Genomic DNA, 27,129 nt, shown 5'->3' on the forward strand with positions numbered 1-27,129 from the left:
AAAAACTTGTTCAGTTCCCAAGTTGGATTCAGTCCATGTCACATTTGCTCATGATCCATGTGTTGATCTACTCAAAGCCAAGCCCTGATATTTCTCAAAAAAAGTCTAATATTTTTCTATCGTAACCTCTGCACCAATAATGACGGCTCCTGTATAATTCTGTTCCCACAGACATAAAGCACTTTAGCAATGTTCTGAGGGTGTGATGAGTGCTATTCAAATGTCCTTTTTGTTCTGTTTTGTTTCACAGGCCCCAGCTGTTTTGGAGATCCATCCCATATGTCTAGTGAAATCTCAAACTCATTCTAAAATATTTTGCTGAAAAAAGTTTAGAACAATTGTTCACAACTAATGCAGAACAAACACTTGCAGATAAGACATCTCCCCTTGTCCTTTTGCCCTCCCTGTGCTCTCTGTCTCTTCCCTTGCCTTGTTTCATGTTTGTTTCGGACCTTTTTTTTCCTCATGCCCCCCCCCCCCCCGCCCCCTGTCTATTTCCTGTCTGAGTCAGGTTTAGGGTGACTTTTTCACTTTATTTTGCCGATACCTCTATAAAGAACACAGGAAATTACGGTACAGGAACAGGTCCTCTAAGCCTGCATCGACCATACTGCCGGACTGAACTAAAACCCCCTCATATCCTTCTATTCCCATCCTATTCCACGTATTTGTCAAGACGCCCTTTAAAAGTCATTATTGTATCAGCTTCCACTACCTCCCCCGGCTGCGAATTCCAGGCATCCACCACCCTCTACAAATAAAAAAAAACTTGTCTCCTACATCGCCTTCAAGCTTTGCCCCTCACACCTTATGCCTCCTGGTAATTGACTCTTCCACTTTGGGGGAAAAAGCTTCTGACTATCCAGTTCTGACTCGCTTAATGAAGATGTAGAGATGCTGGCGTTGGACTGGGTTAAACACAGTAAGAAATCTCACAATACCAGGTTAAAGTCCGACCAGTTTACTTGATAGTAATCCCTTCAGAAACGCTGTTCACACACCTTCCGCACACCTGACGAAGGGACAGCATTCCGAAAGCTTGTGGGATTACTATCAAATAAACTGGTTGGACTTTTAACCTGGTGTTGTGAGACTTCTTACTCTTAATGAGTACAGTGTGAGAATGCAAATGTGACTACTTTTCAACTCCAATGCTCTCCCTTCCTCCACTGACCTTCCTTCCAAGGGATGACGTTCAGTTTAAATGTGACATATTGTTCGTACCAAGCAACAAGATGTGAGCTTGTACGAAGCCAAGGATTTAATGTATTGTAACATGGTAATATTGTTGCACAGTTCAACCAAATGAATTGAAAAAGGCTGAGGACTATCTCGAGATAATGTTATATAACCCAGTGTTCTGCAAATGTTTGTGCAAATGTGCATCCGCTCAAGAACATCTGATTTCAATTACTGTTGTTTGAAAGTCCCATGCTGCCAGTTTTTTCAACATTGCGCTTGGAATTATCCCAGTTTAAAAAAAATGTTGGGGTTATATGATCAAAACCCCTGCAGTCAAATTCTGTCTTGCTCAAGCAAACTTGAAACCAGAAGGTTTCTCTTTCCCACAAAGAGCCATCGTAAACAAAATAACATTGCTGTGGAAATAATCAGACGCTTGTGACTGCAGCTTGCTTAATGTTGGCGTTTCCTCAATGGCCAGTTCAGCCTTTTCCTGCCACTCTTGCTGTGCAAAACTGGATAAAGCAAATATCCAAACCCTATACTTATGTATCTGTAGTTTCAGTACATCATCCCAATTAATTGCTTATTAAGAACATAAGAAATAGGAGCAGGAGTAGGCCATCTGGCCCTTCGAGCCTGTCCCGCCATTCAATAAGATCATGGCTGATCTGTCGTGGCTCAGTTCCACATTCCCGCCCTCTCCCCATAACCCTTAATACCCTCTCTTATCAAAAGCCCATCAACCCGCATCTTAAAAATATTTAGCGAGGCAGCCTCCACCACTTCAACGGGCAGAGAATTCCAGAGATTCACCACCCTTTGAGTGAAGAAGTTCCTCCTCAACTCTGTTCTAAACCGTCCCCCCCCTTTATCTTGAGGCTGTGCCCCCTAGTCCTACTGTCCTTTCTGAGCAGGAAGAGCCTCTCCACCTCTATCCTATCCATCCCATTCATCATCTTATACGTCTCAATGAGATCTCCCCTCATTCTTCTAAACTCTAACAAGTACAAGCGTAGTTTATTCAGCCTCTCCTCATAGCTCAACCCCCTCAACTCCGGCATCAGCCTAGTAAACCTCCTCTGCACTCCCTCCAAGGCCAAAATATCCTTGCATAAGTACGGCGCCCAAAACTGCACACAGTACTCCAGCTGCGGTCTCACCAATGCCCTACACAGCTGCAGCAAGACCTCCCTACTTTTATATTCAATCCCCCTCGCTATGAAGGCCAGCATTCCATTTGCCTTCCTGACCACCTGCTGTACCTGCAAGCTGGGTTTTTGCGACTCATGCACAAGGACTCCGAGGTCCCTCTGCACCGTCGCCTGCTGCAATTTTTCTCCACGTAAGTAATAATCCTTCCTACCATTATTCCTACCAAAGTAGACCACCTCGCACTTGCCAACATTGAATTCCATTTGCCAGTTCCTGGCCCATTCGCCCAGCCTATCTAGATCCTTCTGCAGACTCTCCCCACCCTCCGCGCAATTTGCCGTTCCACCAATCTTGGTGTCATCAGCAAATTTCAACACCATACACTCAGTTCCCTCCTCCAGATCATCGATATAAATGGTAAATAGCTGAGGCCCCAGCACCGACCCCTGGGGCACTCCACTAGTCACCAACCGCCAATCCGAATAGCACCCATTGACCCCCACTCTCTGCCCCCTATTTGACAACCAGTCCTCTATCCACGCTAACACCCTACCCCCAACTCCATGTCCCCTGACCTTCTGCAATAACCTCTTGTGAGGTATCTTGTCAAACGCCTTCTGAAAATCAAGAAAGACCACATCCACCGGTTCTCCTCTATCCACCGCCCTAGACACATCCTCATAAAACTCCAGTAAATTTGTCAGACACGACTTCCCCTTAACGAAACCGTGCTGCGTCTGCTCTATCAAGCAATTCCCCTCCATGGCAGACAATGTGACATTGGCCCAGATATCACAGTCAGCAATGGTTACACTTCCAATTGTCCATAAGGACTTGCACTTTTGCATTTTGATTGTAGAAACCCTACAGAACAGAAGAGGCCATTTGGCCCATCGAGTCTGCATCGACAACAATCCCACCTAGGCCTTACCCCCACTACCCCATATATTTACCCCACTAATCCCTCTAATCTACACATTTCAGGACAGTAAAGGGCAATTTTGCATGACCAATCAACCTAACCCGCACATCTTTGGGCTGTGGGAGTAAATCAGAGCACCTGAAGGAAACCCACGCAGACACAGGGAGAATGTGCAAACTCCACTCGGACAGTGACCCAAGCTGGGATTCGAACCCGGGTCCTTGGAGCTGTGAGGCAGCAGTACTAATCATTGTGCCACAATGCTGCCCATTTCACCTAATGGTAAATGAAGATTCATTTCTGCGTGATGCTCCCTACTGGGGAACCTCTGAGCGGGGCGAGTGATGATGTGCTTCCTTCAACTGATTAGGTTGAAAAAGCGTACGTGCTATTCTTCCCACCCAAAATTGACAGGCTTGTCAGGGAGTGTCCCCCAGAGAAGGCTGCAAGGACGGTCAGGCAGCCTGCTGCTGAGCTAATGGGATTGTGGGATGGGGGTTGTCCAAACCCAATCTCCCCTGGGGTGGGGAGTGAGATCTGATCCCCGAATTCCTGGACTCAAGAGAGCGGAGTAGTAGGTTAGCACAATGAGGTCGAGGGAAGCAGTGCTACCCTTCTGGCCCACAAGCAGTGCTGTAAAGGCACTTGTTTCCCTGAAGCTGCTCCCATTTACCTTGAGCTGCCAGGTTTCTTGAAGTCTGGGGAACTTGGCTCACCATGGTTAAATCCGTTTTACTGGTTAAATCTGAGGCTTTCCACTTTTTTAAATTATCCACCTGCCTCCTGAGAGTAGGTTAGCTGCCCGTCTTCTGTCCCATCTCAATTAAACATGGAGCTATGAGGTTTGGCGTTGAGGTTTTGACTGGGGAAGACTAAAATTACATCCTGCCCTACCCGAATGTGTGTGGGGATTTAAAACTATCCCCACCCACTCCAACTTCTAAACCCAGGAGTGTGACTTAGTATGTTGAATTCTACGTAAAATCGTGTCAAGAAAACATGAGCGGCACGATGATACAGTGGTTAAGACTGCTGCCTCAAGTTACTAGGGACCCGGATTCAATTCCCAGCTTGAGTCGCTCTGTGTGGAGTTTGCATGTTCTGCATGATTTTCCTCCAGGTGCTCTGGTTTCCCACCCACAATCCAATATACGTGCTGGTTAAGTGAATCGACCATGCTAAATTCTCCCTCAATGTACCCAAACAGATGCTGGAGTGTGGTGACTAGGGAATTTTCACAGTAACTTCAATACAGTTTTAATGTAAGCCTACTTGTGACACTAATAAATAAACTTTACTTTAAATAGAGGGAAAAAGAAAGATCAAATTGAGAGGTAAGAAACAGAAAAAAGTTACAAAATTGGAATTCCTCCCTTGTGGAAGTAAATTTTCATTCCCGGAGAGGTTGTGTGGCATAATTCAGATTTGCGTGCCATTAAATATTCACTTGTACTTGAATGCACTCGTCGGTTTGTTGCTGCGTTAGTGTGTAATTTATGGGCAGGTGCCTCAAATTTGCACCGTTCATCGCTTTAAATGCCAAATCTCTCAGCAGCATAACTGGGAAGCAAAGCTTATGAAGAAACAGTTTGGACAACATTTCCTAATTTCCATGTCTGTTGGCGTTGGTGAGGATGACTGAAGTGACTGTCCAGTTTACCCCAAGATAGCATCATAATAAGCACAGACACATCTATTATAAAAAATTGAGCCAATACATTCAGGCCTGATTCAGGTTCTTAAGACTATGTTTTGATTACTTGGGACCATTAGAATCATAGAACCCCTACGGTGCAGAAGGAGGCTATTCAGCTCATCAAGCCTGCACTGATAACAATCCCACCCAGATCCTATCCCCATTACCCCACATATTTACCCTGCTAATCCCTCTAACCCACACATCCTGGGACACTAAGGGGCAATTTATCACGGCCAGTGCACCAAACCTGCACATCTTTGGAGCGTGGGAGAAAACTGAGCGCCTGGAGGAAATCCACGCAGATACAGGGAGAATGTGCAAACTCCGCACAGACCGTGACCCAAGATGGGAATCGAACCCAGGCCCCTGGATTTGAGGCAGCAGTGCTAACCACTGTGCCATTGTGCTGCTCTTATGCTAATGAGGATTTTTTTTCACAAATTACTATCTTCAATAGTTATTTGAAAAAATCCGATTGTACTTTCAATAGAAAGGGTGTTATTGAGCATGGCACTATACTCCTTGAATCCATGAGGCTCATTTTCCTTTTTTCATTGATAATTTGCTTTTTAAAATTAGAAACAAAACTTACACATTTGTTGGAACTCGTCCATTTTCATGCGCAAAATGGATGCTTGAGCATCTAACGTAGCGGAGTGGGCGTACACACTGATGACACGAGTTGGTGATAACTATTAGAGGCCTAGATGTCCAAGGTCTGTATTGCTGTGCTTATGAAAACTGCCAGGAGATTTCTTGCGAATAAAAATGTGAATATGCAGGGATCATTTCCTGAACTGAGTTTATCAATCCTCGGCCAGTGTACGTTCATGCTGCTCCATTGTAGAATTATCTTTATAGCTAAACCGAATGAGTGGTACCCTGCTTGGTGAAGGATTTTATTATGATCTTCATTTTGTTATATGCCATTGCCAAGTACCAAGCTGTCCAGTGTCTCCGCTTTAAAATTCTCCCATCATTGTTTAAATCCCTTGCCTCTTTTATTTCTCTCTCACTTCCCACAGTCTTGCCAAGAATTTCCACTCCACTGTGACCTCTTCTGCATCCTCCTCCCCTTTTAGAGAATGATTTCACCTTTCTTAGGCCTTACATTCTGCAACTTCCTCCCTAAACCCTTATGCCTTTCTAATTCACTGTCCTCTAAGACACAACATAAAATCCTCTTGGATGAAACCTTTGATCACCCAGTCTATAAATTGTTTCTTAGGTTCATTTTCCATTTTTGTCAACCACAGTTTCTTTTCATGATTGAGGCACTGTACAAGAGAAATATGTAGGAGGTGCGAGAACCGGGGAGGAATGGCATTGTCACTGGATTAGTAACCCAGGGATCCTGGGCAAGATCTGGGGACCCAGGTTCAAATCCCACTGTGGCAAACGGTGAAATTTAAATTCAGTAAGAATCTGGAATTAAGAATCTATTGATGACCATGAAAGCATTGTCGATTGTTGTAAAAACCCATCTGGTTCACTAATGTCCTTTAGAGAAAAGGAAGTCTGCCATCCTTATCTAGTCTGGCCTACATGTGACTCCAGACCCACAGCAACGTGGTTGACTCAAATACCCTCTGAAATGGAGAGCAGTTAAGGGTGGGCAACTAAATGCTAGCCCAGCAAATGACACCCACATTCAGTAAATGAATAAAAACAAATCATGGACATTGAGAATTCATTATGTAAGAATTTTAGACAGAGCGATTTGCTGCAGTCCACTATATCCCATTAGATCAATACTTATATACTCCAACATAGTGTAAGCATTATGTTTTATTGTTAAAAGTATTGGAGGTGGTGAAAATGACAGTTCATGAATAAATCATTTATTATAAAGATGATGGAGCCAAGAAGCTGCCGCCTTCTTTGCACATACCTGTCATAAGTCTCACAAGAGCTAGGTTGAAAATTAAGCCAAGGTTTGCTATGTGGAGATGCCCATGAAACTTTAACTTCCTCTATTCTCCATATTCTTAGTTTTTCTGCCAAATTGCATCAACCAGCCACACGCTAGGGCAGCACAGTGGCAAGCACCGCTGCCTTATGGCACCAGGGACCTGGGTTTGATTCCCGGTTTGGGTCACTGTGTGGAGTTTGCATGTTCTCTCGTGTCTGCATGGGTTTCCTCCCACAGTTAGGTGCATTGGCCAGTTCCTCTCTGTACCTGAACAGGCGCCAAAGTGTGGCAACTAGGGAATTTTCACAGTAACTTCATTGCATTGTTAGTTTAAAAGTTTAAAGTTTTTATTTATTAGTCTCAAGTAAGGTTTACGTTAATACTGCAATGAAGTTACTGTGAAATTTCCCTAGTTGTCACAGTCCAGCGTCTGTTTGGGTCAACGCACCTAACCAGCACGTCTTTCAGAATGTGGGAGGAAACTGGAGCACCTGGAGGAAACCCACGCAGACACGGGGAGAATGTGCAAACTCCACGCAGACATGGGGAGAATGTACAAACTCCACACAGACAGTGACCCAAATCGGGAATCGAACCCAGGTCCCTGGCGTTGTGAAGCAGCAGTGCTAACCACCGTGCTACTGTGTTAATGTAATGTTTTAGACCCACTCAATGTATTTATGCAGATAAGCATGACAACCATTTTGTACACAGCAAAGATCTGTAAACAGCAATGAGATGGATAAGTAGTTAATTTTATTTTTGGTGGTGTTGAAATATCAGAACACTAAAGTAATTTCCTGTGCTTTGAATGGTGCCATGGGATTTTTAATGTCAACTGGAATACATTGAGGAGATTTGAATCAATATCTCCTGTGAAGAGCAGCAAAAACAACATTTCCTCATGATCGCACTGAATTGTCAACTGGATTAGTTGTGGAATAAGATTTAAAAACAAAATCTCCCAACTTTGCAAGGAAAATGTCTGAGCTATGAGATCAAAAACAGGAAATATGGAGCAGATCAAACAACATCCCTAAAGAGAAGATGGATTAATGTTCCAATAAAGTGTGCGCTGTGCAAACAGCTGTTAGCAATTGAGGACCGGTTAGGGCATTATTCTAAAGTATACATAAGAACTGGTTTCCACCTTGTGTGGGGGGGGGAAGGATGTCTGTACCTGTATTCTGTGTTTTGTGGATAGACCTATGTTGAGGGATAGATTGGCCCTAGATTCCTCCTTGGCAGATTTGATTTGGTTTATTATTGTCACATCTATTGGGATAGAGTGAAAAGTATTGTTTCTTGTGCCCTATACAGACAAAACATTCCATTCATAGAGTATACAGGGCAGAATCATAGAATTCTGCAGTGCAGATGAAGGCCATTCAGTCCATTGGGTTTGCACTAAGCACATTCCCACCCAGGCCCACATAACCCCATGCATTTACCCTAGCTAGTCCCACTGACACTAAGGGGCAATTTAGCATAACCAATCCACCTAACCCGCACATCTTTGGACTGTGGGAGGAAACCAGAGCACACTGAGGAAATCCATGCAGATGTGGGTAGAACGTGTAAGCTCCACACAGACGGTGACCCATTCTAAGAAACGAACCCAGGTCCTAGGCGCTGGTACAGCGAGGGTACAGAATATGGTGTTACGGTCATAGCTAGGGTGTAAAGAAAGATCAGCTTAATATATGGTAGGTCCATTCAAAAGTCTGATTGCATCAGGGAAAAAGCTATTCTTGAGTCGGTTCGTACGTAGTCTCAGACTTTTGTATCTTTTTCCGATAGAAGAAGGTGGAAGAGAGCATGAACAGGGTACATGGGATCCTTGATTATGCTGGCTGCTTTTCTGAGGCAGCAGGAAGTTTAAACAGAATCTATGGATGGGAGGCTGGTTTGCGTGATGGACTGGACTACCAGTTCGCAACCCATTGTAGTTTCTTGCGCTCTTAGTCAGAGCAGGAGCCATACCAAGCTGTGATACACCCAGAAAGGGTGCTTTAAATTGGAACACTAATGCTTCGTTATAAAGGTTCTTTGAAATGTTAACTTACCTTCTCTCTCTTTCTCTCTGTCTCTTTGCATTTCCAGTATTTTTGTTTCAGATTACGAGGAATTTAAAAAAAAATCACTCTATAATCTCATGATTGTACACATGTTAATTTCCTATTTATAATCTGCCACAATAAATTGGTTGTGAAAAACATGGGATCATAGCAGTAATGTTTACTATTCATCATGACACAAGATTCAAGTGAAATTGTTTAATAAAGAAATAATCTTTTTGCTGCTAATTGCAAATTGCAGTGCTTATCGAAAATCTTGCTGTTCCAAATCCACATCTGTACAGATGAATTTTGTGGTATACACAATAATAGCTGGTTTAGCACTAAAGTAGGAATTGCTTTAACTACTGTGGGTAAACTGGACCACTTCTAAGCCACAGTAACACACATTTAATCACAATTTGGGCATGTGTTTGGTTTGGTTTTTTTTTGTACCCACTTTCTTGAGTTCTTACCTTGCATATATACAGCCTGGTCCCATTACCCCCGTTCCCTTTAGAATTTGTACCTTTTTTATTTTATATTGTCTCTCTGTGTTCTCCCTACTGTTGACTTTCATCTGCCACTTGTCCACCATTTAAGGACTTCAGCAAGGTACATGAGGTTGGCCTTTTGGAATATGAGCTCCCTGATTGAGTATTAATTGCCTGCCCAATCAGGGAGCCTCACTGTATATAAATATGGGAGTGTCAGGTCTACTGGCATCCGGATTCCGACTGTGGACATGAAGCACTCTGAGACTGGAATAGAGTTTATAAATAAAAGGAATTTGGTGAAGGGACACCAGCTTCCTGAGGAGTTATTTCACACCCATCCCACCAACTTGCCTAATCATTTTGAAATTCCACACTGCCCTCCTCACAGCTCACAATGAAATTACAGCCCGGAAACCAAGGCCTCAGTTGTCAGTATATAAGGAAACGCAAGAGTCCCAATCCCCTCCCCTGGGAGCTCCACTACAAACCTCCCGCCAGTCGGAAAAACATTCATTAACCGCTCCTCGGTTTCCTGTAACCTCAGCAAATTTTGTATCCGTGTTTTTACTGTTCCTTTTATTCCGTGAGCTTTAACTTTGCTCACAGGCCTGGGTATTGTATCCAATGCATTTTGCAAGCCCACATACATTACCTCCATTAACCCTTGCTATTACCTCACCAAAAAATTGCAGCAAATGAATTAAAAATGTTTTGCCATTAACGAACCCATACTGCCTTTTATTCATTAACCCACATTTTCCCATTTTGACCTATTGTTTGTAGAAGCTTCTCCATCACTGATGTTAAGCTGACTGGTCTTTAGTTCTTCAAAATCATTTTTTTTTCAACCATACCCTGACTTTCCCACTGCAGCTTATTACTGCTTTCTCAACCCTGCAAAGCAGGGTTTAAAAACGCTACGGAAATGCAAGATATTCTCAGTAGTGCAGTCTTGTCAGAGTAAAAGCCTTGACGAGATCAACACAGATAACAGCTTTCAGTGTAGTCTCACTCTGTTAGCTATACCTTTTAGTTGGTTTAGCAATGAATGAGCAGTCCCAAGAGAAACATGTAGAATGATACAGTGCATGTGTTCGTGTTTGTAACTTGAAGGAATATCCACTTGCTCTCACTCCACCGCGCTTTCCCTACATTGTTGTCCCACAGTGCCAGGGACCCAGGTTCGCTTCCCAGCTTGGGTCGCTGTCTGTGTGGAGTTTGCATCTTCTCCCCATGTCTGCGTGGATTTCCTCCGGGTGCTCCAGTTTCCTCCCACAGTCCGAAAGACGTGCTGGTTAGGTGCATTGGTCATGCTAAATTCTCTATCTGTCTACCTGAACAGGCAGCATGGTATGGCGACTTGGGGATTTTCGCAGTAACTTCATCACAGTGTTAACGTAAGACTAATAGTGACAATAATAAATAAAATTTTAAAAATCATAAAACCATTGTTATCGAACTTGCTTCCACTGCACATTTGGGCAGTGCATTCTACATCATTGTAACTCATTATATTAAAATAATATTATCATCTCTACCCTAATTCTTCCATCTGACATCTTAAATATGTCTTACTGATCAATCCATCAGTGAAAACAGTTTCTCAATATTTACTCAAATACTTCATCCATTTGAATACTTCTGTTAAATCTCCCCATGCCTTTTTCTGTCCTGCCCTGGGGTGGCGGGGTGGCATGGTGGCACAGTGGTTAACACTGCTGTCTCACAGCGCCAGGGATCTGCGCTCAATTCTGGCCTCGAGTCACTGTCTGTGTGGAGTTTGCACGGTCTCCCCGTGTCTGGATTGTGGGAAGAAACCGGAGCACCTGGAGGAAACCCACACAAAGGTTTGTGGGTTCGGCTGATTGGCCGTGCTAAATTGATCCTAGCATCAGAGTAAATACGTGGGGTTATGGAAATAGGGCCTGGGTGGGAATGCAAACTCAATGGGCTGAAAGGCCTCCTCCTGCACTGTAGAGACTCTACAATTCGAAGGAGGATAGTTCCAGCTTCTCTACCCTATCCATGTAAATCCCTCAGCCCGATATCATTCTAGTAAATCTGCTCTGTACCCTTTTCAATTCTCGATGACTTTCTACAATGTGGTACCCACAATTGGACATAGTATTCCAGTTGAGGCATAACCAGTAACTGACAAAACATCCTTGCTTTTGTACCCTCTGCCTCTATTTATAAAGCGAAGGATCATGATTGCTTTTTCAAAAGCTTTCTCAACTTGTGTTGCCAGCTTCAAATGTGTGAATCCCCTAGTGTCCCTGTTCTGGCACTTTCTTAAATATGCCCCTAAACTCAAATCCATTAATATATCAACAAGAGCAGTGGTTCTTGTATTTGGATCCATGACAATCACCACAGCATCCTTCCTCCAATCCTGCTCACCACATCACCATGTGGTGACCATGACTTTACACCAATATTGTGTCTGCGCCACATTCACACTCTCCTTAATCCAATGGACTTCACCTTTGCTTACGGCTTTATTATCCAGCACTTAATCAAAAGCTTTGTGAATGTCTATATTCACAACCTCCACCTTGCTGTCATTTCATTGTAAAATTCAATCAGATTTGTCCGGCACTCAAAGCCACACATGAAGGGATAACCTGACTAATCTTTAATTAGAACAGTTCCGATGGATGATCATCAATGTGAAGCACTAATTCTGTTTCTCTCACCATGGATCCTGTCAGAACTATTTTATGTTCTTCGCTTTTAATTTTTAATCTGGGCTTCCAGCATTAATAGTATTATGCTTTTGTATTGCAGAGTAATTATCCATCATTACTTGGCCTCTTCATCCCAATTCAATTTAGTTTTTCTATTGGTTGTACCTGAGGACCGTTTAAAATTAAATAAGCTGTTAAGTGCTCCCTAATGCTTTCAATCTTCCTGCCAATCAAATAGTGACAGAACAGCATTGAGATGAAATGGGGCTGAGAAGAAGATTGATTGGAGTTTCACACTTGGAATACTTCGTATAGTTCTGGTCACCCTATTACAGAAAGAATATCACTAAATTAGAAGGAGTGCAGAAAAAATTTGCTCGAATGTTACCGGGACCTGATGGTTTGAGTTATAAGGAGAGGCTGAGTAGACAGGGACTTTTTTCCCTGGAGTGTAGAAAACTTAGGGATGGTCTTACAGAGGGCTGTAAAATAATGAGGGCCGTAGATAAGGTAGATAGTCAACACCTTTCCCAAAAGTAGGGGAGGCAAAAAAATAGAGGGCATAAGTTTAAGGTGAGGTGAAGAGTCCAAAGGGGCAGTTTCACTCAGAGGGTGGTGAGTGTCTGGAATGGGCTGCCAGAGGTGGTGGTAGACCAGATACAATTTTATCTTTCTTAAAAAGAGTTTAGACATTTACGTGAATAAGATGGGTGTAGAGGGATATGGGCCAAACACGGACAATTGGGACTAGCTTAGTTGCTTTAAAAAAAAAAGGCGGCATGGACAAGTTGAGCTGAAGTGCTTGTTTCCATGCTGTAAATCTCTATGATTCGAAACATCATTCTCATTGCTATTTACATGTCATCACATGAGCCTGTAATAGTTTTAAATGCTATTAATGGAAGTGAATGCATACGGCGGATGGTAGACTAACTAAATGATCTATTAACGTCACTGAGCACTTCATAGATACAGTGTATTTGTTTTATTGAATAGGAGATGAGGAGCTTTTTGAACAAACCTACGTTCCCAACTACGGAACGATACCAGGTGAACAAGAGCAAATGACAACTGATTTGGTAAGTCAGCTTAAAAGTCATGGTAAATGAAGTTGAAAAGCCTGGTAGAGTCTTTATATTCCATTAAAATACTTCAGTGAAGAGTTACATGAAAAGCAGCTCTGTCACGCTTAACAAAATCGATGCATTTTCCAATAATGTGCACGCACCATGCTGATTATATCTGGCAATTGTTTCTTTAAGACTGTATTTCAGTGAGTGCTTCTGGTAAATGTGAGGAGCTCCCCTAAGATCACCTCTTAGCCGATGAAAGAAAATCCTCAAATAACAAGAAACGGATCAATTCAACACAGTATGATAGCAAAGCGGACCTTTTTTCATTTTGTAATAGGGTGTAGTGTTAGCACAAGCATTAACTTAAATTTCCAATCCCAAGAAAGATGAGCAACTGACCGGTTTGCACTTCTCATCTTTTTTTTAATGACTAGTTTGTGGACAGATGCTACTGGAGCTGAACAAAGCAGATAATGCTGACACCCTGTACTTAATTTCCCCACTTTTCCATAACATTGGCATAGGAGGAAATAAAGATGGATACACATTAACGTCATCTCCCCTGTAAAAGCCATCTCTACAGGCTCCCAGGAACGATGGACTGCAGAAAAGTAAAATCAATGTGGATTTTTCTTTAAATATACACAGCCAAAGAAACGTATCTCTTTCAGAGCATTATTTTTAAAAATTGTTTGAAAAAACTGCAGCATTTAAAAGCTCTTCAGTAGACGTTCACACTTACGAATATCATCTGCAAGTGAAAAATTATACTTTACATCGTTAAGAATCTTTCACATAGACTTACAGTAGTGTTCATCTTAAATGGCATGTGAATCTAAGCAAAAGTGATCTTTAGGGAATTCTACTGTATGTTCATCAAATAAAAACGTGAATGAATGCAGCGGAACACAAATGCTCTCACAGAATACTGTTTAAAAGAAGTGTGTAATTATGTTTGTAATGACATTTTGATGCAATTGATGAATCCATGTAACCCTTCTGGTACCATTAACAGGGTCCATGTAGTAAAGAGGCAACTTACTTATTTGGTCCAAAGTCTGGGGTAAGATAGTACAATGTGAGCAATAGTCTTCAGGTGGAAGTTTCTGGGGAATGGTATTCTTGGTCATTTAACATGTTGTAAGATGATTCCATAGATCCTAGTATGCAAAGCAGTTGCCAAACAACACCAGAGACTGTGCTTATTGAAAACCCCTATTCTGAACTGCCTCATGCCTGCCAAAAGTCTGAGAGCAAACTGAAGTTAATTATTTTGGTGACTATCGGACAGCAGTGTGCCATTTGAAAAATCTCAGCTGTCCCACCCAATAGCTATTGCAGCATTTGTTTACTTTGGTCTAGGGATTGCCTAGAGTAACACACAAAGACACTTCCACACAACGTTTAAAAACAAAGAGACGATCTGAAAGAGAGCACTATTATCCCTCTATTTCCAAGTATTAAGGAAATTTGATACTCATGTTGCAAGACATTTCTAATCCTTAAGTTGCTTATGTGCCAAGTAATGTGTTCACCCTATTCTGTGGTCCATTTAAGCAATTATTTCAACACCTTTTGGTAGGAAAAATAGTCTTGAATCCTTTTCCTTACCACCTTACCATTTAGATCACGCACCCTCTGCCTGATGTCACAATTGTACTAAACATTTAATATCATCATGGTGGCTCAGTAGTTAGCTGCCTTACAGTACCAGGGGCCCAGGTTCGATTCCTGGCTTGGGCCACTGTCTGTGTGGAGTCTGCATATTTTCCCTATGTCTGCATCGGTTTCCTCCGGGTGCTCTGATTTCCTCCCACAGTCCAAAAGATGTGCTGGCTAGGTGCATCGACCATGCTAAATTCTCCCTCAGTGTACCTGAACAGGCGCTGGAGTGTGGTGACTAAGGGATTTTCACGATAACTTCATTGCAGTGTTAATGTAAGCCTTCTTGTAACACCAATAAATAAACTTTAAGAAAATGTCAGCAACCAAATATAATGTATGATTGAGAATTTTTAAACTGAATGCCCATGGAGAAAATTTTTATCTGCCATCATGTTGGGTTTCCATTACAGATGCAACTAAACAAAACTATTTAACATTAAATGAAAACCCTGAAGCAGGGAAATAAAATAATCAGAGACAGGATAGCAGACTTAATCTTTGATTTCTTTTTAACTTCGGGGGAAATGGATAAATATCGACTGTTGAATTGTTAGGGATCATTGTGATCAGTGGGAAAGAGGGATAATCTCTCTGCCATTTATAGCAAAATCTTAAACCTGTGCACAAATGCTGAATTTAAAAAAAGTTCACTAATTACATATGACAAAAAAACACAGATTCTGCACCACAACACTGCAGGATTGGATGGCCATGATGTGGGTATGCCGGCGTTGGACTGGCGTAAACACAGTAAAAAGTCTGACAACACCAGGTTTTAGTCCAACCTATTTATTTGATAATATTCTCACTAGCTTTCGAGGGGACAGCCTCTTCGTCAGGTGAATGGAGAGTTCTCCATTCACCTGACGAAGAGGCTGTCCCCTCGAAAGCTCGTGAGAATATTATCAAATAAATAGGTTGGACTAAAACCTGGTGTTGTCAGACTTTTTACTGGATTGGATGGCGCCATTTCGTCTCTGGAAATCAGGTGTCCCAGATAAATCATTGGGTTCCAAAACTAGAGGATTCAACAACTTTCAAACAAGATTTCAATATTATTTTGTTGACACAGACTTCAACTTCACCTGTGGGCCTGGCTGAATCGGACAGTTTTAGTTGAGTTGAGAAAGGTACTAAAATTAATCCTTGTCTCAATATGGGTGGTATAGTGGTTAGCACTGCTGCCTCACAAAGTGAGGGACCAAGCTTCGATTCCTGGCTTGGGTGGGGGGTGGGGGCACTATCTGTGCAGACTCTGCACATTCTCCCCATATCTGCATGGGTTTCCTCCGGGTGCTCCTGTTTCCTTCCACAATCCGAAAGACGTGCTGGTTAGTGCATTGGCCATGCCAAATTCACCCTCCGCCCACCCAACAGGCGCCGGAGTGTGGCAACTGGGGAATGTTCGCAATAAATTTATTGCAATGTTTATGTAAACCTATTTGTGAGACTAATAAATAAACTTTGTCTTTAGACTGGGGTGTAGAAAAGTAGTGGATCCCTCTCCTGATTTGCTTCCCAGTTATTCTAACTGGGTGTGCAGTCGTGTAGAGATCAGCTGACAACTGGATTTGGTTCAGTTATAATTGACCCCATTATGAAAAAGCCTAGTAGAAATGATGCCGCAAGCTCATATGTGACAAACAGTGGCTTGTGTGAGGCCCCAGCACTCTACTTCTGGCAATGGAGCTCCATGTCAGTATGAGTGACTTAGTTGAAGAAGGAAAAAATGAAAAAAGATTTAAAGTATTTATTGTGGCATTTGCAACCAAGCATGGTGCAGCGCAGAGGAACATCAGTTGTGCAAATACAGAAGTTGATTTATTTCTATTGTAGTAATTATTTAAGTGAAAAGGACAAGACTAGTTCCTAACTGGCCCTTTCCAGTGCAAAACTATAAAAGTGCAAACAAACCCAAAAAGGTTTATTCCTTTGTTTGTCATTTAGCCCCAGTGTGTTCATATTTATTCTGTTTCCTAACCCAGAGAGGGTTTATTGTAATCCTTCAGCAATCTACACTTTATCAAGATGAGCATAAAAGAAAATTCAGGCATGTTGTTTGCGGAGGAAATAAAGTCAACAACTTATAAACTCACTGTCTGTGCCGTTTGATGGAACTTTGTCAGTGGCCTGAGTTTTTTAACTCAGCATATTCGGGTCCTAGAGATATACAGCACGGAAACACGCCCTTTGGCCCAACTCATCCCTGCCAGCCAGGTTTCCTTAACTGAACTAATCCCATTTGCCTGTGTTTGGCCTATATCCCTCTAAACCTTTCCCATCCATGTACCTGTCCAAATGTTGTAATTGCACATATTGTAACAAAACTCATTGCAGTTCTGTTAACTAAATAAACCATAACTCTCAATTGACAGTTTGAACAATATTAATCTGGACCGCCTGACTAAAATGATGATATTCTTGTGCACCAGAAACCAAAGACTCGACCTGCTGCAGATTCCAAATGTTTCTAGTTACGTACATGATATTTAGTTACCAAAAATATAACTGGTACCTATCCCTGTGTGGCTGAAGTATTTACCAGATTCTCCTAAACAGCTAGATTCTCTGACACAGCATTTCACAAAATAAGCCTCCCAACATTAATCAAGTCAAAATTCTATGGATGCTGGAAATGTGAAATAAACAGAAATGAAATCTGACTGATTTGAAAGTATTCACAAGTCTGTTTCAAAACACTGTGGAAGAAAGTAACAGAGAGCTCTGATGTGTTGGTGAATACTCACGTAGTTAGAAAACTAAAAGATAAAATGGTCACGTGTAGCTATGTCACAAGGGACGCCTTTAAGTGCAGTCATGATATGCTTGGCAACTGCTGTGCTTCAGTGCCTGCTATTGCATCTAGGAGACAGTTGAAGGTAATGAACTGAACCTTTACAGATGAAAATCAATAAAAGATGTGAAAATGATTATATAAGAAGTTGGATCTTTATAAATTGTATGTAGGACATGACCACTGTACCAATTTACATGGAGCGTACAAAGTTCTTGCCAGAGATTCCATCGACAATGCAACATTACGGCTTAAGCTAGCAGCTTGACATGATGAATGCACACCACAGTCATGGGTATCTCCAGATACAAAATTTGATGTTTGCCAATATTTGAGATCTCTCAGGTACAAATCATTTTTGAGGGAATTTGCGGCCCTCGTTGAAATCACATTCACATGGTTTTATTTATATCCGTATCTGGTTTAATACAGTGTGCTTGCAATATTGTTACAGATTGAAAATAACATGCAATGCAAATAAGCAATGTTGCAAGAATGTGTCAGTTATGGTATTTGCATTGTTACCAGAGGTACTCCCACTGTCAATTTTCTGATTTTGGGCAGCATTCGAATGGTGGCAGCCCAAAAGGGTGAGAAAATAGTTATTCCTGCTTTCCCTAATAAATGCCAAACCAGTTGTGACACCCTGCCTGCCTTAAACAAAATATTAGAGGAGTGACATGCTTCTAAGTCGCTTTTTAGAAGAATTTTAATTGTTAGTATTGATCCATCCCTTTTGTCAGATAACACCATGGGTAGAATTTTCCAAAAAAGTATCTAAATGTCATTTTGGGCGAGAAAACTGGAGTGATTTTGTATCGGCGTGTCTGGCTGGAATCTGATCCCCATCTTCCCACACTTGGACATTTTTGGGAGGGTGAGTTTTGCATCCATGTGAAGCGAGGCGGGGCCTAAACACACTGGCAAGCCTGGCTTCACAGAATTCGGGCACTGTTTTTAAAAGGCACCCCCAGTAAAATAGGAATCCTTCTGCTTCCCCCACAAATACTGAATTCTCCCCTTCATTAAAGGCATGTTTCCCACCCCCAAACATAGATTGGGTCCAATCTAGCCCCTGTCCCACACACCATTGACATTGGCACCATCTCAGTGGATCTGCCTTCATGTCCCACCCCTTGGCACTTCCCCCACTGCCCAGCAAATGTCTCCCACCACCCGAGGCCTTCAATGGCCTCCATTTACAGAGACCAGTAGTGATTCACGCTGGGTTCCCACTGCACCCAAGGGTTGGTGAGTTGCAGGAGCAGGGAGAATCTGGCTTTCAATCCCGCTGGGCAGGAAGTTTGGGACTACCCCCCCCAAAGGAAGTTCGCACCAGTGCTAAACACTCTAGCACCCCCCCCCCCCCTTCCCCTCCCCTGTGCTTGTCTAACCCCATGCAGCCCCCAGCAAGATCTGTGCCTGAGCGGGGTTGAAAATCATCCTCAAGTGTGTCCTGTGACCCATCATCCTGACTACCCTAATTGTCACCAAGGCCTTTCTTTTTAAAAAGAGTGGGATCCATCAAAAACACCCTGTAGCTGTAAAATATTTATCAAATCGTTTTGATAAAAGACAAGCCCACTTTTCTTTCTGACACTATCATAGTTATTCCTTAACCTGTGGTGGAATTGTGCATTTTGTCTTGCTTCCTGTCTCATTCCAGGAATGTTTATAGTTGAGGTTGATGCCAAGACTGTCCCAGCCACAGAAATAATACCACAGCAAGTTGTTCTTCTCATATTCCTTCAGCTTTTTCAGTGTTGGGGATTGCAGTGCACACAACCATTAGATGACGAGGCAGAAACCACTTCAGTGTTAAATGAATGATGTTGGGGCAAGAAATGAACATCTACACTTCCTGAAGTGACTAAAGTCTGTCTGGGCACGGTAATGTCTTCCTGTTTAAATTAGCTTGACAGGAAGAAAATTGACCAAGTTGCTGCTGAGCTTATCAGTTGGAATCCAGGGTTAGGCTAAGATATTTAGTTCTTAACCTTCTTAATATTGTAGCTCTGTCGTTCAGTAATTTATGCCTATTGATGCACTTCTGGTACACCTTAGACACAGTCTCGAACCTATCCTGCTGTTAATTTTACTGTGTCTGGGACAGGCAGAAGCAGGAAGTGACTGCACTTCACCTTTTCCTCCTCGCAGTACCTTGGGGGAGACAGCGCCACCGGTGTATAAACATCTCGCTTGGTTAATCACAGGGCAGCACAGTGTCACAGTGGTTAGCACTGCTGCTTCGCAGTGCCAGGGGACCTGGGTTCTAATCTGGCCTGGACTTACTGTGTCTGTATGCAGTTTTCACATTCTCCCCTTGTCTGCGTGGGTTTCCTCCCACAATCCGAAAGACGTGCGGGTTAAGTTGATTGGTCATGCTAAATTGCCCCTTAGTGTCAGGGGGACTGACATGGTAAATACATGGGATTGCGGGGATAAGGCCTGGGTGGCGTTGTGGATGGTGCAAAGTCAGTGGGTCACATGGCCGCCTTCTGCACTATAGGATTCTTTATTCTATGTTCTAAATGTATAGCTGACATCCAACATTTGGGAATCAGTGAAGCAGGCCTCTGGGCAGCAACTGACAAGAGATCGAAACCAACACTCCAGCATCCAGTTGTTCAGGACCCCACTTGTGAATTTAAACAAAAACATGCCCTTCTAAAATTGTAACTTGTTTTCATTCTTTCATGGAGCGTAAGTACCGCTGGAAGAACCAGCATTTGTTGCCCGTCCCCACTTGGTCTTGAAGTGAGTGGCCCGCTCAACCATTTCAGAGGGCTGCATGGTGGCACAGTGGTTAGCACTGCTGCCTCACTGCCCCAGAGACCTGGGTTCAAGTCCGGCCTCGGGTCACTGTCTGTGTGGAGTTTGCATGTTCTCCCTGTGTCTACATTAGTTTCCTCCAGGTGCTGTGGTTTCCTCCCACACTCCAAAGATATGCAGGTTAGGTTAATTAGCTGTGCTAAATTGACCCTTAGTGTTAAGGGGATTAGCAGGGTAAGTACATAGGATTGCGGGGGTTGGGTCTGGGTGGGATTGTTGTTGGTGCAGGCTCAATGAGCCAAATAGCCGCCTTCTGCACTTTAGGGAATCTATGATTCTAAGTCAACCACTGGGTCTGGCATCTCATGTACACCAGACCAGGTAAGGATGCCAGATTTCCCTCCTATTATTGAACCAGATGGGTTTTTATGTCAATCAATGGTGGTTTCATGATCACTGTTACTGACGCTAGCTTATAATTCTAGATTTTATTAGTTGAATTTAAATTCCACCATGGTGGGACAGGATCACATTTTGCCCAGAGCTCTAGCGTAGGTCTCTGGATTACTCGCCCAATGACATTATCACTGTGCTACTAACTTCCCCTTCAACTTGAATGTGAAGAACCACAAGATTATAGGATAATTACAGATAAGGAGTAGTATTCAATTCGTATTAGTTCGTTATCTAGAAGCATCCGATAGCCACCCACACACCTTCCATGGAAGAAATAATTCATGCTTTTGAAAAGCCATTCAAGGCAAGTGCAATTAACTTCAGCAAAAAAGGAAAATGGAAATTTCAATCTGATTCAATGCAGATATCTGAATCTGAAAATGTGTACACACAAGATCAGGTCAACCTGCTGACTGTGCTAAGTGCATTCACTTTAAACTCTGCTTAAAGCAGCATTTGATCCAAATACACCGTCTATAATCAGAGCTTTAGAATATTGGCAGTAAATTGGCAAAGTGGTCACAAACTAACACATACGAATGTTGTAATTACTCCGTAAGATAAGGCCAGATAAAATTAACCTATTGTTAACCTTTATGGAGCAGTGATGAAAAGTGTTGATGCAAATGTAACATAGCACCGGCCATGACTAATGTTGTTCGTTATTGTGCTACCTGACAGTTATTTATCCCAAAGACAGATAATGCTTCAATAACGGTAATAATGGCTGCCTTATTTCCAATTTGCACTTTTGCAGATTTTGAGAAAATGTAGACAAACTGCAATGGAAACAGCGGAACGGGGAAACTTTAGAAGAAATATCTGGCCTTATCCCATTTCTCGTTGATCAATACTAACCAGTCTTCTAAACTGCAGTTTGATTAAATCTTTCATACACTGAAATTCTAATGGGTTTAGTTGACAAGACTATAGCAAAATGTAAATGTCATTTAGCTCTGCTTTGTACTTGTTCCATGCAAATGGTGGAAATCTGATTCCATTTGTATGACTAAATGTTTTTGATATTGCAGACTAACAGATTTCTAATGTATCTAAGTGTATGTAATTTATTGTCTGTAAACCAGATGTAGCAATAATTAATTAGCATCGTGGAAGTCAGATCTGAATTTTCCTATTTAAGACTTGTTGGCTAAAAGTATTTTCCCAAGTTTTGAAATGTTGCTGGTCCTGGAACTCTTTCTGAGCTGAGAATCCGCCGTTTGTAGCTGGAATAGAATTCTGTTTATTTCCCTGTGCTCAACTAATCTGTTTCTAACTATCCCACAGCTACTCACTGCGAAAGGTACAGGATACATGAGCATGGTATGCCACTAACTGCTGGAAAGATACATTTTTAACTTTTGATTTCTGTTTGCTTGATGCTGTAACTGAAGCTTTATTTAATGTCTCATTTTATTAAAAGCTGTTTACTTTGCCTTTTGAAAAAAAAATGTTAAGTACAATTGATAAGCATTTCATCCCAAGGACAAGTGCTAGAAAGGAACCTTAGCCACGACGGAAGATAAATGAACATTGTTTTCTACTTTTATACAAGCTTATGCTGTACTAAGGGAAAATAGCTTCACTGCAGAAAGCCCAAATTCAGTTAACTTGGTTGAAATGAGGGGGCTACTAAAAGGGGAAGCAAAGGGTTAAATTTGCATTTTAACTCTTGACGCATTGGTGCACTGCTGCTCTTAAATGTCTTTTTTTTTAAATCCTTTCTCTGCGTTAATAAACACCAAGGGAACTTTTGGGGTGGGATTTTCTGGCCACGCTCGCCCCAGGTCTGGAAAATCCCACCCAAGGTCACTGGACCTTTGTATGGTCCGTCCCTGCCTGCTACAATTCCCGCGGTGGGCGGGATGGGAAAATCCTGCCCTTGGTGCTCAAACATGTACAACGAAAAATAATGTCATAACTGAGAAGGAGTGCCCCCTGTTATGCCATCAGTCCAACCTTCTTGAATGCGACTTTGTCAACTTGATAAATATTTACTGACACTCTGGTAGGTATTTCTGACACCTCATTACTGCTGCCAAAAAGATTCATGACTTGGTTAATTCTGGAACTATTTATTAATTTGAGCTACCTGAGGCAATATATTCTTCTTCCCTGAAGTTCACGGAAATCATTAACAAAGAACCTGGTTTGATGACTGCCTTCCTGTATTTATTAATTATTTATTGAATTTTTTTTAGCAAATACATCAGAAATGAATATACTGCCTTGGTCTTGGTGCTGCAAAGAACTTCAGTTCTTGACATTTTTTCGCTGCAGTTGTTAATGTGTCAGTTTGAAAACTGTTCGTTAAAATGTTTTAAACTGGAGTTATTGTCAGTGAGGCTATAATGTTTTTTCAGGACAGTAGTGCTGACGTATCGTCATGCCGGTCTACCAATTACTCAGCTGAAAGTTGACTCGTTGCGCCTGTGAATGAGTCGGGGGGGGTGGCACAGTAGTTAGTACTGCAGCCTCACAGTGCCCGGGGTCTGGGTTCGATTCCTGACTTGAGTCACTGTCAGTGCGGAGTCTGCACCTTCTCCCCATGTCTGCGTGAGTTCCCTCCGGGTGCTCCGGTTTCCTCCCAAAGTCTGAAAGACGGGCTGGTTAGGTGCATTGGCCATGCTAAATTCTCCCTCGATGTACCCGAACAGGTACCAGAGAGTGGCGGCTTGGGGATTTTTCACAGCAGCTTCATTGCAGTGTTAATGTAAGCCTACTTGTGACACCAATAAATAAACTAAAACTTTAAATTCAAGTAACGTTCATGTTTTTGTTTTGACATTTCAATAAGTGCATTTGATTTATATTAGCTGTCTTGGCTATACCACATTATTACACACGTGGAACTCTGCTGCAGAAGGCTGGAGGCCAGGTCATTGAGTGTCCTCAGTAGATAGGTTCTTGATTAATAAGAGCCTCGGGGTTATGGGGAAAAGGCAGGAGAATGGGGGTGAGAAAAATATCAGGTTTGTCTGAATGGCAGAGCAGACTCAATGGGCTGAGTGGCCTAATTCTGCTCCTGTGTCTTAAGATTTATGTCAGGAATATGCCTAACATTCAGAAATTCTTAAGGAGTTATTTTCTTGACATTTTTGGATGTTCTTAGGTTTTAAAAGACACTTTATCAATGCAAGTTCCTTCTCACTAATCATAGTCATGACAGAGATCATTTTGTAAATTAACTCTTTGGTCTGTGGGAGGATCCATTTTGTTGTGAATATGAGGTTGATCAGATGGCTATATTTAAAATTGTCTCCTTTAACTCAAGGCAAATGGAGTAGAGGAAAGGGACAATGATTTCATCCAAGTCTAAGTGGAGACAGGTTCATGTGATCTTGTTGGCATGGGCAGTGACTCAGGTCAAAACCTATTAAAAGTCAAATGCAAGCTTTAACAACTGGACGCAGAGGTGGATGCAGCTGTCTTTCGTGTTATCAGGTTCACTGACTCTCGGAGACAGACATAAGTTTTGGTGCTTCTGTGCCAGGAAGAAGAGGACTGCTTTCAGGTTATCAACCACGTGGGGGGGTGCTGTTGAGGAACAACCCCTGTTTGAGGAAACCAGGATTGTGAAGAGTTAAAAAGCACAGAATCTCCAGATTATGCTCAAAGGATTGAGTGAAGAATACTTTATTTAGAAAATATTAGTGAAGCAGAGAGAAGAGATCCTGATAAAGCTGAGAGAAGTTTTGGACTTGGTAGACCAAAGGGACTGTACCTGTGCTCTACTTTAACACCACACCAAATTCTGTGGACAGTTTATAACATCGTGAAGGATTTTTGGCTCTGTTAAGGGAATACTTTATTTATTCGTGGGACATGGGCATCGCTGATTGCCCATCCCGATTTGCCCTTGAGAAGATGGTAGTGAGCTGTCTTGAGCGATTAAGCAACCGAGTAGCTTGCTAGACCATTGGCAGTTGAGAGTCAACCATATTGCTGTGGCTCTGAAGTTAAGTGTAGGCCAGACCAGGTAAGGACAGCAGATTTCCTTCCCTGAAGGACATTAGTGAACCAGATGGGTTTATCCAACATTCGACAATGGTTTCACGGTTATTAGTAGATTCTGAATTCCACATTTTTTTTTTCAAATTCAAATAATACCATCTGTCATAGCGGGATTCTAACCCAGGTCCCTGAACATTAGCTGAGTTTCTGAATAACTAGGCCATCGGCTCCCCTTAGCTTAGTGTATTAGTTGTCTACTAAGTAATATTCAGTCTTTGTCAGTTTAGTTTGGTTGTTACAGTAGAAACCCTGGAATGTGAAATCTAGTGTGAACCTTTGATACGGTTACTGGGAAATTTGTATCTCTCTTTCAGTCTCATCGCTCTGTACAAGGGTTGTAACAATTCAAAGCATGCATTTCAACCTTCGGGCAAGGCCTCAACTATTGTGTAAGGAAGGAAGGCCCATTCTTGGCATCTGATGGACTAGTTTTGCAGAATATGCCCCACGCTATGTTGTCTGAACAATGTGTTGAAAATCTTACACATGATCCTCACAAGGATGTTCTTCAAAATGGAATTTATTTCTACTTTTACAACAAATAATCAATCAATACTGTAAGGCACTGCCAGGTTTTTTATCAATGACCCCCATTAACTTCAGGGGAAATTAAAATGTTTTGCCCTGGTTATCTCATTGCAAATTTAGGAATATAGAAGAGCCAGCTTGGCCCACAGCTTCTCCCTCCCTCACACAGATAGACAGACAGCAGCTTCCCCCGGAGCAGCCGCCATTAGCCAGGCTAAAAATCCAGATATACTGTGGTGGGATTTAAACCCGGGTCCCCAGAAGATTAGCAGAGTTTCTGGATTAAGCAGAAAAGATTTACTAGGATGCTACCAGGACTTGATGGTTTGGATTATAAGGAGATGCTGGATAGACCAGGACGTTTTTCTCTGGAGCATAGGAGGCTGAGGAGTGATCTAATAGAGGTCTATAAAATAACGAGGGGCGCAGATCAGCTAGATAGTCAAAATCTTTTCCCAAAAGTAGGGCAGTCTAAAACTAGAGGACATAGTTCTAAGGTGAGAGCGAAGGGATACAAAAGTGTCCAGAGGGGCAATTTTTTTCACACAGAGTGGTGGGTGTCTGGAACAAGCTGTCAGAGGTAGTAGTAGAGGCGGGTACAATTTTGTCTTCTAAAAAGCATTTTGATAGTTACATGGGGACGATAGGCATAGAGAGATATGGGCCAAATGCAGGCAATTGGATTAGCTTTGGGATTTAAAAAAAAAGCGGCATGAGCAAGTTGGGCCAAAGGTACTGTTTCAAGACTATAAATCGCTATGACTCTGTCTCATATTAATAAATAATTAAATCAGTACAGAATTCACTATGTTAGGAATCTTTGTCACTCTTGTACAAAATGGCAACAATATAATTCAAAAACATCTATAGAGTGTCAGTAAATATTTGGGGTGGAATTTTACTGCTGCTTTATGCCCATTTTGTGGTGGGAAAATGTCGTAAAATTGGGTGTAAAGCGGCTAGTACGAATGGTGGCAGTTTTTACGACCTGCATGATTTTACGACAACTGGATTTCTGGCACAGTCAGCCATTCACCAGAAATGAGTGAGAGGCTGGTTAGTGCATTGAAATTTATTTAAATATTCATTCCCATGTCTTTATCAAGCCCTGCAGTCAGTGGTTTGGGCTTGCTTGCCTTTATGGTGGGGGAAGGCAGTGGGGCTGCGATCAGTGGGCAAGGGTGGAGATCCACGACTGGTCTAGGCAGGGGCTGCATCTCGGGCTGTGAGCCCCGGCAATTGCGGGGCAGGGAGGGGTTACTTGAGGCAGCAGCAGGGGCCTGACGGTTCTCTTTGTCTGTCAGATCCCTGCTAATGTTAATGCGTGTGTGCAGTATCAGAGGTCTGCACGTGCGCAATACCATTCTCTACAGGTTGTCAGGCGCATTAAGCCCCAACCGCAGCCTCTATGGCCAGAAGCGGACTCGTCCAAAATTTTAAAGACAGAGTGCATAATATTGGGCCAAAACTCTCCCAAAAAACATCTGGAACTCTCCCAATTCCACGCCCACCTGGCACTTTAAAAAAAAAAGAGCTTGTAAAATTCTACCCTTGGTTTTAGTACCATGTTTGCATCCTGTCACGGTTCAAGATCATGACATTTCATTTGTCACTTTGATAACTGCCTCAAGTTGTCCTTTTTCAAGCAACCCACTTCTTCTCCCAATAACTTTGCGCACTTCTTCACTCTTCCTGTTTAGGAGCAAAATGCCTTGC

At 42.4% G+C, this 27,129-nt stretch overlaps 1 protein-coding gene across 3 annotated transcripts in view; it reads left to right on the forward strand.

Moving 5' to 3' along the window:
• The window catches only part of ano6 (anoctamin 6), a 115,810-nt gene that overhangs the window by 15,783 nt on the left and 72,898 nt on the right, over positions 1-27,129 (forward strand). The window contains exons 2-4 of one of the 3 annotated variants that reach the window (XM_080191244.1): positions 13,108-13,190; positions 14,200-14,247; positions 22,159-22,194. In XM_080191244.1, the coding sequence (XP_080047370.1) occupies positions 13,108-13,190; positions 14,200-14,247; positions 22,159-22,194 (167 nt within the window). The remainder of the gene's footprint in view (positions 1-13,107; positions 13,191-14,199; positions 14,248-22,158; positions 22,195-27,129) is intronic. The other 2 variants (XM_080191242.1, XM_080191243.1) reach the window with 2 other exon arrangements.

This window comes from Carcharhinus amblyrhynchos, chromosome 6, assembly GCF_965287045.1.
Source record: "Carcharhinus amblyrhynchos chromosome 6, sCarAmb.v2.hapA, whole genome shotgun sequence".
NCBI classification, from domain to species: Eukaryota; Metazoa; Chordata; class Chondrichthyes; order Carcharhiniformes; family Carcharhinidae; genus Carcharhinus; species Carcharhinus amblyrhynchos.